This window comes from Calidris pugnax, unplaced genomic scaffold (assembly GCF_001431845.1).
Source record: "Calidris pugnax isolate Ruff unplaced genomic scaffold, ASM143184v1 scaffold739, whole genome shotgun sequence".
NCBI lineage: Eukaryota > Metazoa > Chordata > Aves > Charadriiformes > Scolopacidae > Calidris > Calidris pugnax.
In genome coordinates this window covers 60,195-77,963 of record NW_015091432.1, presented here as the reverse complement: position 1 = coordinate 77,963, position 17,769 = coordinate 60,195, and the positions used below count along the sequence as shown (strand labels likewise).

General features: G+C 43.0%; 1 protein-coding gene across 1 annotated transcript; it reads left to right on the top strand.

The window, feature by feature from the left end:
* Positions 1–2,157: 2,157 nt before the first annotated feature.
* Positions 2,158–2,709, top strand: LOC106899658 (thaicobrin-like; the record flags this gene model as incomplete). The annotated part of the gene is made up of 1 exon (XM_014961547.1): positions 2,158–2,709. A coding segment is annotated over one exon (552 nt), but the record flags the coding sequence as incomplete, so codon positions are not given.
* Between the last annotated feature and the right edge of the window lie 15,060 nt (positions 2,710–17,769).

Sequence of the window (17,769 nt, the reverse complement as noted above, 5' to 3'; positions counted from 1 at the left end):
GTCACAAGACAGGAGTGACGCAGAGAAGGGTGAGTACAAGCAACTCCCTGCTGCACAGCCCAGTGCCTAAGGAAGCCCTGGCTGTTTTTTCTTTTGTGGAGGCTGAGTCTGCCTTCCACAGTAAGACCCAGGATTTTCCCCTGGTTTTCCCTGGACTCAAGATGGGGTTTTAAGCAAGTTGTCATCCCTTCATCCCTTCTTCTTGCAGAGAACCTGAAGGAGGAGATAAGTGAGTGTCGCTTTTCCCCTGGAGGTCGTGTGAGCCAGCTAATTGTGAGGTTTGGGGGTCTTCATAGTGTGTTGCTTGTGGGTTCTGCCTTCTTGAGGTTTTGGTGCCGGCTGGAAAGTGAGGGAAAGGTATGTAGAGGTAAGGTTGAGATGGGGCTGAAGGGGCTGCAGAACCTCAGCTATCAACCAGCCCGGGGACATTGTGGGAAAATGGGTGATGATGGAGTATTGAAGAGATCCCTGCCAGAGTCAGAAGCTTGTGAGATGCAGCTCCAAGGAGCGTCAGTCGGCCACCAGGCCAGATTTTTTGTCGCTTCCTTGGGTAGAATGTCCCCTAGTGGACTGCTTTGTATGTTATGGTTCTTGCCCTGACTTGGCTTTCTTGCCCTTCTTCTCTTGTTGCCCACGGGGACTTGGCAGAAAAACTGCGTGAAAAGGAAGGTGAGTCTCTCTGGTTGCCTGTGTGCTTTCATGTTTATTGTTGTTGAAATTTGTCTATACTTTTGCCCCCACATTCCTTGGAAATATGTCACCTCAATCTTCAGGAAGCTGTTTCCATTACGAAGCCAAACCCAATCCTTCCCATGTCCTTTGATACATCCAGCTTTATTGACCTGCCCATACTTTTCTGCCTGCTGCCCTCTGCTGTTCAAAAGATTACCTCTTATCACTTGTGATTCCGGCTTTCTAGTTGGAAAAGTTCTTCCTTGTATGCAGGGGAAGAACAAGAGCCCATTTAGAAATGACAATGTCTCGTAGATCTCACTGCATGGAAACCTGTGGTGATTTCAGAAACAGCAGGTGAAAAGATGGCATTTCAGGAGATGGCTGATCTTTGGTATTAATAGAGTTATCTGTATCCAGAACCATCCTCTAGTGCTACCAAGTACTGATGTCTAATCCACAGTAACCTTTTCTTTCTGTGTGTTTCTCTTGTTTGCAGTGGATCAGATGAAAGAAATTGGTAAGTCGTTATTGTCAGTTAGGTCCTTATACCTAGTGAAGGAGGAAGGCTGAAGAGAGGAAGAGGGTTCTTGTTTTAAAGGGCAATTAATTTAGAGCTTGTAAACTCCTGGCGATTCGAAACCTTCCCTTTATGCAGTTCCAAGTGCATATCTCACACGTGTATGTTCACGGGCTCAGCTATTTCTCTAAAACTCAATGTTTTTCACATACAGATGCCTGCCTTTGAGCTAATCCCTTAAATTCACATCTCAGAACTTCACAATCCTACTGGGACCCCTGCTGAGTTGTCTTTTCATATTTCACACATGAAAATGTATGCACCCCCACATGCAAATGCACTAAATGTGGATGAAATTTATTGCCATGAGGACCCCTTTATCACCAAGGGGACTCTGGGTCCCTGGAAATGCCAAAGCGAGATCCAGGCAAATTGGGACCTGAGAAAGAAAGCAGTCCTCAAGCAGGAAACTCATCCCAGCTTCAGACCCACCTTCAGACCATGCAGGTGATCAGAGGCCTTGAGAGAGCAAGAGGGAACTGAGTATCAGTCGACCAGCATAGTTCAACCTTAGACTCAGTCTGAGATTCCCAACTTGGAGCAGGCAAATCTTTTCAATCAAGGTTTAGACTTTGGTTTTTCTTACAGTTTGTTTTTTTTTTTTCTCTCCTTATTTGTTTACAGAATACAGAAAGGCTTGTGACAATGCAGGTAAAATAATGTATTTACTTTTGTAGAAGCAGTGCTGAGTGTGGAAAGGACTGTGAGTCTGCAAATGTCTTTTATTCCAGGGATACAGAGATATTTGAAAGTTGAAGTGTAATTTACATGTCTGAGTGCAGTCCTTCTTCACTCCAGGATTAGAGGTCTTCCTAGACTAGATGTGGGGAGCTTTTCAGAATGAAATGCAGTACAGTACAGTGTCCTTCTCTTCTTGTATATTTGCTTTAGAGGAGAGTTCATAAAACCCCCAATTTCTACTTTTTGTAGATGACATCAAAGTTGATGGGGACACAGCCCACCCAAACTTATCTATCGATGCGGACAAGAAGAGGTTCACACACAAATCACATGTCCAGAAAACGACTCAAACTGAAAAGAGTTTTGATTCAGCTGTCTGTGTGCTGGGCTCAGAAGGTTTCTCCTCTGGGAAGCATTACTGGGAGGTGGACGTTGAAAAAAGCAATGACTGGGACCTGGGAGTAGCTGGAAAATCTGCTCAAAGGAAAGGACCCATATCTCTGTCACCTAAAGACCAATTCTGGGTTCTGGGGTTAAGTTTTAAAAGTTACTGGGCGAGAACTGATCCTTGGACTCGGTTAGCAGTGCAGAAAAATCCCAGGAAAGTCGGAGTTTACCTTGATTGTGAAGAGAAAAGTGTGACTTTTTTCAATGTTACTGACATGTCTGTGATGTTCACGTTTAAAGACTGTGCATTCTCAGAAGAATTGTATCCCTTCTTTAAAATTTCACAGAAAGAATCAACCATGAGAATTTGTTCACATAAAAAGCAATAATTTTATTAAAGAATATGGCAATTTTTCTGTGAAATAAAAGATCATATAATTTTCTTAGACAAATTTAATGCTTGGTTGCAATTCTTGTATTACTCATTCTACATTCTTGATCACATTCCATGTTATGTTTAATTTAATACTTTAGCTTAAAAGATTGTTCTTTCCCCTGCCCTTTTCTGTATGCATTTTGTCCTCCACCTGCAACATGTGTGCAGAAGAGAGCAGTCCCAAGCCACAATTTGATCCATGGTATGTTTATCTCAAGAAAGAGAGTTGTGATCAGCAGCTCAGTGTGGTGCAGTTGGAGGCCTCTCACCAGCGGTGTTCCCCAGGGGTCAGTACTGGGTCCAGTCTTGTTAACAAAATGACAGTGTCGTGGTTTCAGCAGAAATCACCGCAACCGGACCAAAAGATGGCCCTTCCCCCCACAAAGGAGGAGAGGAAGAGATAAGGAGATTCAAAAGTTCAGAATGAACTAGACTACTTTAATGAAGAATTAATATTAAAATAAAAAAAAAAAAAAAAAGAAGAAAAATAATTAAATAGATACAATTTATACAAAACCGTATCAAGTTCCCAGGATGACAGTCCCGTCACCAGCAGGCACTGGGGAAGTCCCAGACTGGACTGGAATGGAAGTCCTCAGTGACGGACGGGAACTGGATTCCAGCTCTGGAGTCAGGAACACACGGATCGGGATCAAAGGCAGGTGAACAGACAGGGTCCTCCTCCTCGGACATCGGCCATCGCAGGAAGAGCCTTGAACCTTTGATCCCTCAGCTTTTATACTGAGCATGGGGCAGATGGGATGGAATACCCCAGTTGGTCAGGTTTGGTCACCTGTCCTGTCTATTCCTCCCCACAGAGGAAGCCTCCTCCCCCCCTCCCTCTATATTTTTTCTGTTTCTGACCCTCTAAGGGGCAAATAATGAAAATTGGCTGACCTCGGTTGTTATAGAAGTAAGCATAAACAAGGGCCTCTCTGCATACCATTCCCTGGCATTTAGCACAAACATTGGTCTTATTATTCTGAGAATGAGCAGTTTTCTCCACAATATGCTGTTAATTTCAGAGAGTTAGAGGAGGCCTAGCTAAAATGTAAAATTACGGAACACAAAATTAGTCCAGTTTTACTTCAAACCAGGAAACACAGAGTCTTCAAGGTTGGAAGGGACCTTTGAGATCAAGTCCAACCAGAAAAAAACCCCACAGACAAACAAACAAAAAACTCCACCCACAAACAGACACAAACCAACAATCCTGGGCACCAGAGCATGCCCTGAAGTGCCACGTCTACATGTTTCTTAAATACCTCCAGGGATGGTGACTCCACCACCTCCCTGGGCAGGCTGTTCCAGTGACTGACCACCCTCTCAGTAATGTAATTCTTCCCAATATCTAATCTAAACCTCCCCTGCCACAACTTCAGACCATTTCCTCTGCTCCTGTCGTTATTCCCTTGGATGAAGAGGCCAACCCCCACCTCTCTGCACCCTCCTGTCAGGGAGTTGTAGAGGCCAATGAGGTCTCCCCTCAGCCTCCTCTTCTCCAAACTAAACATGCCCAGTTCCCTCAGCCCCTCCTCGTAGGACTTTGATAAGGTCTCCCCTCAGCCTTCTCTTCTCCGGTCTAAAGACTACCAGCTCTCTCAGCCTTTCCTCATCAGGGAGATGCTCCAATCCTTGAATCATCTTCGTTTTCCTTCGCTGGACTTGTTTTGGCCCTTCTTGTAGATGGGCATCACACTGGCCACCCTCCAGTCATCTGGAACCTCCCCTGTTGGAATTCGCTCTGCCACTTCTTCCAACTCACATGGACCCTCCTGTTCCAGCATGGGACCTCTCCATGGCTATAATCTTTCAGGATCAATCTCCTCTAGCATGGGTTCTCCATGGGCTGCAGCTCCTTTCCGGGTAAGTTACTCCAGAGTGGGCTCTCCACAAGCTGCAGTGCTTCAGGGTCAACCTGTTCCTGGGCTGGTTCTCCATAGGCTGTGGTAGTTCAGGATAACCCTGCTCCACCATGGGCTCTCCATGGACCTCAGCTCCTTCAGGGAATATCCACCTGTTCCAGGGTTGGGTTTTCCATGGGACATGGTGTCATGTCTCCAGGGACTACAGGGAAATACCTGCTCCATCACGGATTCTTCCAAACTTTCCATGGGATGCAGAGGAGTCTCTGCTCCGGAGCCCACAACCCTCTTCTCACAGAGGCCACCCTTGCAGCCTCCCCATCTCCAGCTACCAAAACTTTGCCGTGTAAACCCAGTACCATTTCTAACTGGGATTTGACCATTTTGACATAACATGCTTTTCAGAACAAGTAGTTCAGAGACTGAAAAAAAGTTTTACTCTCCCCTCAGCCTGTCACAGTTGAACCGGCAAGTGTGAAAACATGAATAGAGTGAAAACAAGTAAAAAATGAAGAGACTATGCAGATGGTTTGAAGATCAGTTTACACACAATTTATTGTAAAGGTTTTGTGTAATGTTTTCATGTTTGATGCGACCTTCAGGCATTTAGTCGCACGCTTTTTCTCCATTGTCCCTGGCAGATTTTTTCCACAGACCCTTAGCTTTCCTCTTTTCAATTCATCACATCTTGAAAGTAGCTGAGAACTCAAACTAAAGCACTGGAGTTTTTGTTTGGAACCAGCTTTGAGTGTTACTTCTGCCAAGACTTACTGGCAGCAAAATCTCAAATTCAAGGTGGGTAGAAATCCAAAAAACCCTTCACTTATGCTCCATTTGGAAAGTTATATCACACATTTAGGTGCTTGGAGAAGAGAAAACACTTTTGAATCAGTGTTTAAATGTAAAAAGAAACACAGAAATCTAACAGCTCAGAGGGGGGAGCCATAACTCCTTTTTTAACTGTACTAGTAATAACTGAGAATCTTTCCCTGGGGAGGCAGCTACTGGTGCAGGGGTGTCTGTCTCCATCCAGTTGCCACAAGTGCCCAAGGTTGCATTCATGGTGAGTAAAAAGTACATTTAACTGGGGGAAAAAAGTATTCTTGACACCAACCATGTTGTCATCAAGAGACAACAGAGAATGTATCCGGGCCTCTACAGGGCAAAGCCTAGATTCCCTAATAATCATATGATTTGAATGGATTATGAAAAAAATCAAATGCTTCTGATGTTCTTATATTACTTGAGGCACTGATTTTGTTCTATGTAGCCATTCTTCTTGGATCATTCAGAAAGAACAATTAAGGAAATTTTCTTTGCCCTGGTCTTACTTACAGGAGTGCTTTTTTTTTTCTTTGGTGATGGTTTATACATGTCTTGGAATTCACATAGAGCTTTGAGAATATTCTGCACCAACAAGAGATCATTAGAGGCTTCCTCTGTTCTCTTCATTGAGTTTAAATAAAATTTAAAAGTTATTTTGCTTCAAAGGACTTATTTCTTTACCATTTTGAGACACTATAATTTTCTCTCTTTACTTCTTCCTTTTTTTTCAGGTTTTCCTGTTTTGTTCCCCAGTCTTACTCTATTTAGTAATTACTGATGTCCTAAGCCATTCTAGTCTCTCCTCCTCTCACCACGACCTCTTGGCAGAGAACTTTGATTCTACAACCTATTTGATTCAAAGTTTCTCTTCACAGTGTCTCCAAAGGGACAGGGATTGGGACTGAGCGGATAAGAGGGGTGTGTGTCCCTTCCTTCTTGCATATAAAGGGGTAAAACGTTTCTGTGGGTTCCATTCCAAGCCTGAGAGGCATTCTCACCATGGTGCGTATCTGCTCTGCTTCATAAAAGTTCACTCGCCCTCTTTCCAAGTCCAGAAGCACACCAATCGCTGAATAACTCATCAGTTTCTCAATCCTGTGGTCTCCTGTGCTTGAGAAAATCTCTCCCTGGGACCTGTGCAGAGCCCAGTAGTCCTCCCTAGGACGGGTTCCTTCCTCCTCCTCTCTGCCTTTCTCCCTCACCACCCCCAGCACCCAGTCCTGCTCCTGGCCCACCTCCACCTCCCAGTAGTGTTTCCCAGAGGCAAAGCCTTCCTTCCCCACCAGGACAGGGACTGTGGAGGGAGTGTTCGGGCCAGCAGATCCAGCTGTGTCGCTCTCCACATCTGGAAGCCCTGGCACCTGGAGCTCCAGGACTCGGCACTCGTGATTCACAGTAATGGGAACTGGAGGGGAAAGCAAGAATCATCCCATGAGCAGAGAGTCTCAGAGACTTCTCTCAGCACACGGGTATGGGTTGAAGCATTTGAAGTTCAACTCAATCATCTGGTGCAATTCAACAAAGAATTTAAACATTCCCCAGAACATGGTGTGCAATCACTGATGAACCGAGAGGCAGCTTGGATCTCTCACAGCCATGTCCTCTTTCAGGGTGAAAGTCTACGTGCTCTACCATAAATTTCTCTCTCTCTTTTCCATAGTGCCATCCATCCTCTCCAGATTTATGTCCACACCCCAGCCCAGATTTTGACCCCTTTCAGTAGCTCCTTTTCTCAGTTTTCCCAATCCACCACATCCTAGCCCCTGTTCCTGTGAACGATAGCAACATATTCCTGTGACTCCAGCTCAGTTGACCTATCTCTGACACTGTGGCATTGTCATTTCAGAGTAACTGGGACAGATGGGCACTGCATTTTCACATCCTTCATCCTGTCAACTTACCTGCATTGCTCCGGGCTTCCCAGAAATCTATGGAAAGAAAATGGACATTACTGTATATGTAAGGCAGATAGGTACTTCTCAGGCTGCTAATGTCCAATTAGAATCATAGAATCATAGAATGAATCTTAAAGATCATGTAATTCCTACCCCAATGCCATGGGCAGGGACACCTCCTAGTGGACCATGTTGCTCAGAGCCCCTTCCAGTGTGGCCTCAAACCTCCAGAGAATTTCCTGTCCACACTGTGATTCTCCATCAGTTTTGACCTTTCTTGGCTCTACCCACCAATACCACCATTCTGCATAATCACTAATATTTTTAAACCACTTACCAAGCTCTGTTTTCAGACGAGCTGAAAAGGAAAGACATTCCAGTCACTAACATTTCTTTGTTTTTCCTTTTTAATCACGTTTTTCAAAATGGGACAATCCCCCAAGCATGGAATGGGAGACTATTCCTCTCCATAGGTTGATGTTTCTCTGTATTACTCAGCTTCAAATCCAGGGATAACATAGCCATAGTAACCTGAAGATTTGTCTTCTTGTTTCTAAACTTGACAAGAATGATAGATTTCCATAAAATGTGTTTTCTTACCAAAGCGTTTCTTGAGTTTTGACTTTGCTGAAAAGGAATAGCATAAATGAGTGATGTAAAAACTCCGGGCAAAAAAGAAATACCATTTGTGAGAAAGACATTAGAATTACATCAGCAGTTCTTCCTTATAGGAAGTTTCTACACTTAAGGGGGAGATTTCTCTCATTAAATTTGCAGCTACAGTTTTTTCTTAGTAACATGAGAAGAGGGGACGGAGAGAATGAGAAAGCTGAGCTGAGAGTTTTGGTTCTATGAAATGTGCAGCTGTGTCCAGGGGAAATGTGGTGCTTAGGGACACAGTGAACTTGCTATTGCCGGGTCAACAGCTGGACTCAAACATGAGGGTCTTTTCCAACCTAAATGATTCTACAAAACCACAAGGGAGAGAAGAGACCTAGTGCAGAGACATAATATTCTCAGTGAATATTTTAAGAAAATGAGATTTACCTGCTCGATGTTTGCTCTTTTCTTCCTCTGAAAATTGAACACATAGAATAAAAGAAATAATATTAACAGAGTAATTACTGTATATAAACTGGAATTTAAAAGTTAGTTGGTGGACTTTCACACTACATCTGTAAAGCCTTAAACTTGTGTCACTTTTGTGGGAAACACATCATTCCAAAACTATTAGTTTGTTTTACAGACACAAAAAAAATCTGCAATACTTAAAATCTTTCTTTTCTGAAAAACAAACAAACAAAAAAAAGCAACAAAAAAACCCCGACCAACCCACCCCCCCAAAATTAAATAGACTATACCTGGAATTTTTCACATGAAAATGATTTGATTCAAATGAGTCCTGCATTTCACTTTAAATGCTCAACCACATTAAAAGGTGCCATCAAGCCCAGTAATCAGAGCAGAACAAACAAGCAAACCAACCCAGAGGAAACCCCAAGTTGGCATAGCCTTAGCACAAAGACAATTAAACACAATCAGCAACAAAAGCTTCTTACCTAATGTTGACTCCAGTTGTTTTTTTTCTAGAAAAGACAGATATCAGTGTAAGGTCTTTGACAGAGTGGCTTGGCGTGCTCAGCAATACCAATACACAAACCGCATGACTGTACAGCAAGTGCATCCTTGGATTCCACTCTCAACTGCTTTGAGTTAAGAACACGTAACTCCAATTCAACAACTTAATCCACGAGTGTATCACACTCTTTCAACTTTATTATATTTACATAACTCATTAAGTTATTGTTTAAAAACTAGTAAAGCAGTGTGGGAACAAGACATGTATGTATTGTTGGTAGAGGTCTTCTCTCAAAGCCTGTTTAGATTATGCCTTAATTGACCATATTTAAGAAGGATATCCAGGTGCATAGTCACCCAGGACATATGAGGCGCCTGGGAGGACCCCAAGTGCCATGTAGGTGACTCTCTAAATGATCTCTGATCTCCTATAGAAGCTCTGTTAGTTCAAATTGTACCCGTCAGGTACAATCAAAGATCAATCTGCTTTCTTCACCTGTATGTACTAAGTGGACTGAGCCGTAGGCATCCAAGCTCCCAGTGGAGATCCATCACTGAAGTTCACAGAGCTTACAGCTGACTTGTCAGCTGACAAAGGATAGGTCTGTATAATCTTGATATAGGCAGAAGAGTGGTCACCAGCAAAAGGAGGAGTGCTAGAAGCTTGCTAAAACCTTTCCATCCAACAGCAGGGATTTGGTTTGAGTTTTCACAAAGGTCACTGCTGGCCCATGTTACTTCCTCACAAACATCTGCAGTCTTCACTAGAGAACAGACCTCATGTAGGGTATGATGTGTCCCTCTGCCCCTAATATTGAAAAGGGCTGCCACTCCTGGAATTACTATATCGATAATCAACATTTGAAAATTGCTTCCCTGAGTTTATGTCTTTGAGATCTCTGGTAAGATTAGCAGAATTTCAAATGCAAAGGACTTTTACCTTCTTCTATTTCCATCTTCACTTTCACTGAAAGAGAAAGAAAATTAATCATAATGTTAATTATTCCTGTAAACTTCCCTTGTCAACAGTGTACTTTATGTGCAAGCAGAAGTATGTGGGGTTAAAACTTTAATTTAATTTAATTTGACCTAATACACTTCCCAAGGCTTCTTGTTAGTCCAAAGAATTCATATTATTTGTACTAAGCCAAGTCTCATTTCTGAGGGAGTTAGATCTTGAGCAAACCTTGCATATGTATGACATTGTAGCATGTGTCAGTCAGCGTGTAGTCATGACTAGAGCTTAATGAAAGAAGGAAACAGGCTCTGTTTATAAAGTACAAATGAAAGAAAAAACCCACAAAGGAACTTATCACATTGTGGGGACTGACCACATAACATTAAGGTAATCTTCCCACTTGGGAAGATTACAAGAATGCTGTTGAAGGATGCAGGAAAGAAACGAGGAAAGCCAAGACCTTCTTGAAATTAAACCAGGCACGGGATGTCAAAGTCAACAAGAAAGGGTTCTTCAATTATATTGGAGACAAAAGGAAAACGAGAGAAATTGTGGGCCTGCTGTGGAATGAGATGGGTGCCATGGTGACAGAGGATGCAGAGAAGGTGGAGTTGCTGAACACCTTCTCTGCTTCAGTCTTTACTGCTCAGGCCAGCCCTCAGGAGTCCCAGACTTTGGAGGCAACAGATAAGGCCTGGACAAAGGAAGACTTCCCCTTGGTTGAGGATGATCAAGTTAGAGAACAGTTAAGTACACTGGACATACACAAGTTCATGGGTCCTGATGGGATTCACACACAAGTGCTGATGGACCTGGCAGAAGTCATTGCTGGGCCACTATCCATCATCTTTAAAAAGATCTTGGAGAACAGGCGAGGTGCCCAAGGACTGGAGGAAAGCCAATGTCACTCCAGTCTTCAAAAATGGCAAGAAGGAGGACCGGGGAAACTACAGGCCTATCAGCCTCACCTCCATCCCTGGAAAGATGATGGAAAGGCTCATTCTGGGCATTATCTCAAAAGCATCTGGAGGAAAAGAAAGCTATCAGAAGTAGTCAGCAGGGATTCACCAAGGGGAAGTCATGTCTGACTAACCTGATAGCTTTCTATGATGGCATGGTTGGATGGATAGATGAGGGGAGGGCAGCGGATGTTGTCTACCTGGACTTCAGCAAGGCTTTTGACACAGCACCCTCATAGGTAAGCTTAGATGTGGGTTAGATGAATGGAGAGTGAGGTGGATTGAAAGCTGGCTGAAAGAGGGTGGTGACTAGTACAGAGTCCAGTTGGACGTTCCTAACAAGTGGTGTTCCCCAGGGTTCAGTACTGGGTTTAGTCTTCTTCAATATATTCACCAATGACCTGGATGACGGCAGAGAGTGTACCCTCAGCACGTTTTCTGGTGACTCAAAACTGGGAGGGGTGGCTAACACACCAGGAGGCTGTGCCATCATACAGCGAGACCTGGACGTGCTGGAGAGTTGGGTGGACAGAAACCTAATTAAGTTCAACAAGGGCAAGTGTAGGGTCCTGCACTTGGGGAGGAATAACCCCCTGCACCAGTACAGGTTGGGGGCTGACCTTCTGGAGAGCACCTCTGAGGAGAAAAACCTGGGAGTCCTGGTGGAGAACAGAATGACCATGAGGCAGCAATGTGCTCTTGTGGCCAAGAAGGCCAATGGCATCCTGGGGTTCATCAGAAAGATGAACCAGCAGGTCCAGGAAGGCAGTCCTGCTCCTCTGCTCTGCCCTGGTCAGGCCCCATCTGGAGCACTCTGTCCAGTTCTGGGCTCCCCACTTCAAGAAGAGTGGGCAACCACTGGAGAGATGATGAGGGGCCTCGAACATCTCTCTGATGAGGAGAGGCTGAGGGATTTGGGTCTTTTTAGTGTAGAGAAGAGAAGACTGAGGGGTGAACTGATCAATGCCTATAAATACTTAAAGGGTGGGTGTCAGGAGGGTGGCGCCGGTCTTCTTTCAGTGGTGCCCAGTGAGAGGACAAGAGGGTACAGGCACAAACTTGAAGTTCCATCTAAACATGAGGAGGAAGTTCTTTACTTTGAGGGTGGCAGAGCCCTGGAAGAGGCTGCCCAGAGAGGTGGTGGAGTCTCCTTCTCTGGAGACATTCAAAACCCATCTGGACATGTTCCTGTCCAACCTGCTCTGGGTGAACCTGCTCTGGCACGGGGTTGGATTGGATGATCTCCAGATGTCCCCATCAATCCCGTATCATTCTGTGATTCTGTGCAGTGCAAAAATGAAATTAAAAACTACAAAACATTTTGATGCAACTGCAACTGCTAATTAGGTCTGTAATTTGATATAAAAAATCATTCCAACTTACAAATTTTCATAATCTTTACATTCATCTTCCTCATTACTTACCCACGGCTGCTGTTTTCTTGTGGCTACCTGATTAAAACAAGAGCAAAAATACCTTTGTTGCATGTTTTTATGGAGTAATGCCGGCAAAAATCAGCGCCCTGATTTTTCATTTAGGCTGTGGTGTCATTGCCAGCACTCTGGAGTTGTCTCCCCAGTGATTGTAGATAGGACACTGCACACACACTTTAGCTCACAGAGCTCCTCTCGTCAGACCTAAAGCAGTCTGATGTGCAATTTGTGGTCCTGATTGTTCTGACACTGTGCTTTCCCACCCCTTTTTTCTTCCGTTTCCTGAGTTTGGTGATTAAACAATCAATGGTGATTTTGCTCATGAGATTTTGTTACAGGCATGGATTTTGATATGAGCTGGTGTGATATTTCTAGATGTTGACAGAGATAACACGCAAAGAAATACTTACTTCTCAGCTTATAAAATACAGTGGAAATTAGGACCATGCTAAGACATAAAATTACCAGGAAGATAATCAGCCATTTTGAAATGTAGGGAAAGAAAATATCTGTAAAAATGACCAAAAGTAGTTATATTCTATTAATGATAAAACATAAAGGCAATTGTAACCTAGGATACAGTCAATACATCTAAGGATATGGTGAATTTGCATTTTACTTGAACTTTTTTAGTAATGTTGCTGGAGACTCAGCTCTCCCCAGCAGGACTAACCCGGGGAGACGTGACAAGATGCCACACCGCCATTACACAGTATTGCATGTAATAAAAAAAGAGGGAAGACAAAAACATAGACTAAAACCATTTGTGAGATGTTGAAATTATCACTTTAACTCTTGTGACCATTTTCAGCTACGCTCTGTGAAACCCACCAGCACACATCTCATTAAAGGGCCTGGTGACCTGTGTCTGGGTAATGAAAGCTTTTTAGGGTGCTCGACTAAGGAAACGGGTATGTTTGCATGTGCATACAGTCGCATTCCTAATCCTTTTCCCTTCACCTCCAGTAAGTTGACTGCCTTAAATTTGACAACGGGAACACAGAAACCCTTGATGCCACCTGACCCCTTCTTAAACGGAGAAACCAATTCACCAGGTACTATCAAAGGCTGTGCAGTCAAATAGAAATAAAGGGGGAAGAAGACTGAAGCTCTCATGAACTTTTTTCCAGTGCTGATTCTGGGAATACATCTTCAGGCCAGTTCATGACATAAAAATGGGACCTATGTAGACTGTCTTTTTAATCTCGCAAGCAGGTGACTACAGAGCTCACCCACCTGAGATCAGGACTCGAGACTCGCTCGTTGTGTTTAGCAGATTGTTGACTATCCTGCAGGAGACTTCCATGTCAGAGCTTGAGTTCAGGTTCATGGAAGTTACAACACTGTATAGGCCTGCAGGCATCATTGTCATCTTTGTGGTTGATAGTTCATTCCGGACCCGTCCTTGGCCATCCAGCCAAATCACCTCAGGTTTGGGAAACCATCCAGCTGCATGGCAGCTGAGGTCAATGCCCTGCTTCTTGTGACTCCTCAGGAATATGGAAGGCACACCACCTTTAGCTAGGAAAAAGCATACATATTCTCCATTTCAACCAGTACTGAGAATGGGAAATTGTCTGGTTCATCCTAAATTCAACACTTCTTTTACAAATATATATATATATATACACACACACACACATTTATATGGTAGTACATAGAAAGACTTTTCTGAATTTAAACTGTGACTGAGACTTGGGCCCTGAAGTTTCTTAAGGGTCAGCAATTCAGAGTATCTCAGACTGAGAATAAGGAACAATTTAATGGAGGTTTCAGCAAACAGAGCTAGAATTTCCCAGAATTTTGGAAATAAAGAAAAAAAATCCATATAATTATGTCAACGGATTACAGGAAGCCTATGAACAACTAATGAAATCTGTCCATGAAAACAGAATGTATTAGTGTCCCCAGCTAATAATTTAAAATAAAATTGTTATGGACATGGTACAGATCCAGTTTAGTTAAAAAAAAAAAGTATTGTTTATACTCTGAATCGCAGAGACTGAATTACAGTGTTACTTAGGCGTTAAACTTGTGTTTCACTTGGAATTTTTAAGCTAAGAAGACATCTTCAGGATAATTTGGCTGCAATATGAGATGCCACAATACCTACTGAATGGAACATTCTTCCCGAGTAGGAGGGAAAGCACAGAGGAACACATGTCTTCTTCCAAGCCCACCACATCAACTGAAGCCACCTATGAATGTGGTATCTAATATACTGAGCTAAAAACAGGAGCAATGAAGGCCGCCCACTGCTTTGCTCTCCTGCTTCAGGCAAACAGCAAGGTAAGCAGAGAGGTATCGGGGTGGGACTGGTTATGCTGACCATAGAGAAACTCTGGGAAATCAGCTCAGTAATGGTTGCACAGAAGAAATATAAATCTAACTTTACATTGTTCGGCTGAATATTGGCAGGGTTCCCTGAACTTTCTGACTGGGCTTTCATTGAGTATGACGGGAGATCATACTCTCAGCTCACATGGAACTGCATGTGATCAGGTGTCTACATAAAGGTATCTCAAACAAGACTAAAACTTACCTCAGCTATCAGTTATAGCCATTCATTTAGAGAAAACTAACTCAAATCGAACACATTCCTCCCCATGAAGACGTGTCATATTACATTAAAACTATATTATAATTCCCTCAGTCAGTGACAGATACAGCCGCTTGTGCTCAGCTCTATCTTTGAATAAAAAGAGAGAGAATTGCCACTGACCTGCCACTTGCAGTTCAATCAACATAACATGGTACGTGTCATTGAAAGAGACCACACAAGTGTATGATCCTTTGTCAGAGCTCCTGATGTTCTTCAGGTGCAGAGACATGTTGCCAGCTCTGAATTCACTGTGGAAGAATTCTGTTCTGCCTTGATATCTCTCATCTTGTTTGTCCTTTTTAGTTTTTCCATCATATCTGCTCACAGTTATTTCTTGAGACTGTTCATGAAATACCCACTGGACAGAGAATTCCTCAGGAACGTTATTGGCTACCACGTGGCAGGGCAAAAGGACCCCTTCTGCAATGACTCCAATGACGGAACTACTAGGAGGAGAGCTAAAAGGTTGACCTGTGTGGAGATATAATGGCAGCCGTTTCTGTTTGTCCATTCCACATTTTTCACGACACTAAATCAGTATCAGGCAATCAGTAGAACCAATAAGACTATCAACAGGAGAAGACTGTAGAAGAAAACTTAAAAAAATAACATGGTGAGTAATGTTCTTACTTAGGTGAGTAATGTTGACATAATGTGAGGCTCATGGAATTTATCCGTCAGTATTTTGAACATTGACTTAAGCAAGTTCGTGGTCATTAAGTGATGGCAACTGAGAAATAATAGAAAATAGGTAAATACTGAGAAGTCTGCAGAAGGTCAAATACAAGATCTAACAAAAAGTAAAGGTGGAATTTAGTTGCCCAAAAGCTGGTACCCAGTATCATCTGAAATGTCGTAGGGTGTGCAAGGCATCCCTATGGTGCTGGCAGATGTGCCACGTGACCTGCAGCAGATCTGCACTCATGTGAAGGAACAGCTGGGGAACAGACCAGAATGCAGCAGTGCCTACAAGGACACTAGACATTTAATTGGTGGCACCCAGTTCACGCGTACAATGATTTTGTCATCTACATCTGAGCTAGATGTCCTCGGTTCCCTTTGCAATGAATGGGGAGAAACAGGCATCTTCAGAGATCAACCTTCACTAAAGGGCCAATGACTCTTTCTTCCAGAACTTTTCCTTGAATGCTGTTACTGTATTGAACTTAATGCGAAGTTAATGAATATGTGTTATTATATTGAAGTTAAATGTGCAGCTTTCATATTTCTAAAGATGCATGAGGTGAATCCCGCCCACAATATATCTCTTTGAAAGTGAGAAAAAGGGAAAGCTAGAACATTTGATGCCAGTCATTCTCATTTCAGTTCCAAAGAAGGTAGCAGAATGGAAGAAAAGCTCTTGGAAGTTACAGAATAAATAGCAACCAACATGGACTTGCAAAGAATTGCTTTCAAGGTTACTTGACTTTATTCTATGGCAGGTTAAAAATCTACCATGAAACACGAAGGAAATATTTCCAGTATCTTTTCCTAAATATGTAATGTTACTTTTTACACTGTATGGTGTTGCATCTGATCAAGGCTGAAGGGCCCCAGTCTTTGCTGCTCTTCTATCACATCTGCTACCTCTGTTTAGCAGGAAATCTAAGACACGCTGGAGCATTTACAATGGCACTAGATGTCCATGGTTACACCCCTGAATAACTCACCGGGAGTGGGATTGAGGGCCAGAACTGGGAGCCTAAAAACAGATGTTGAGGCTTTCTAATCATCCAGAGGACTAAATGTAAAACTTGACTTGCCACTGACTTGCCACTTCCAGTTCAATCCTTGATTGACTACATTCCTACTATAGCCAGCGGAGATTTAGCCAATAGTCAGTTCAGTTCATTCTAGTTCATTCATGATAGGCAGTGAGTCTGATCATTGGGGAGGATGAAGTTCCTTGAACATCCAGCTTTGATGCCCTGAGGCACTTTAGACCAAATGTGACACAGGCTACATGAAAGGTCAGTTCTATTTTGGAACATCAAGAAGCAAGGAGAAGACCCTACAGTGTCTAGAAGAGCAGTAGATGTCAATGCAAGAGCAACTGAATCTTGCTCCAGATGCTGAGCTTGCATGAAGACACCTGCTTCTAGGAAGCTAAACATAGGCAGCTAAATCTGCGAGCTAAATCCAAAACCTTGGGCACAGTTTAGTTGGCTACACCTAGCCATCTGGTGCTGACTTACCCTGGGACTTCCCAGCTGGCCTCCGTTCCCCAGTCTAGAGGGTCGTAAGTCTCCTGCAGCCCTATCGTATCTTCCAGCCTACATAGATGTCTCAAGCACCTTAAAATATATCAGACTGCTGCAGGGTCTTATGTGGTGTTTTAGTTTGGTGCTTTATGTCATCCAAGTTAAAAAGAAGTATGATGTGTACTCATTAGTTTTGACTCTTACATTTCCGTGAACCAGTGCAGAAATAAAATGTTTCATTAAAATATAATCAAAAACTGAGCTATCTTTACCTGTAGTCAGGCACGATCTACATTGAAAAGTCAGTATGTGAATAGCTGTCAGCCACCAAATGGGGGAACCCATCAATATCCAGGCTTCTTAATCATCCACAGGACCAAAAGCAAAGCTTCCAGGTGAAATTCCTGCGTGACTCGTTCAGTCTCTTCACGTGTTTGATGCAAAACAACAAGCACAATTGCAGAGACAAATTAATAGGCAAAATTATGGATGAACTTGCAGATAATGGGCTTGATGATGCCAAAGGCAAAGAGGAATGCAGGACATCTTTTCTTTCCTCATCTTCCTGTCAAATTTACCTACATAAATGCTGCAAGAGAAATATACTTCTTGTCTCCTCTCTTCAGTAGACCATCCTTACCTTTGTTTTCAATAATCTCTTTATTACATTCACTGGCAATTTTTTCCTTCATTGAGG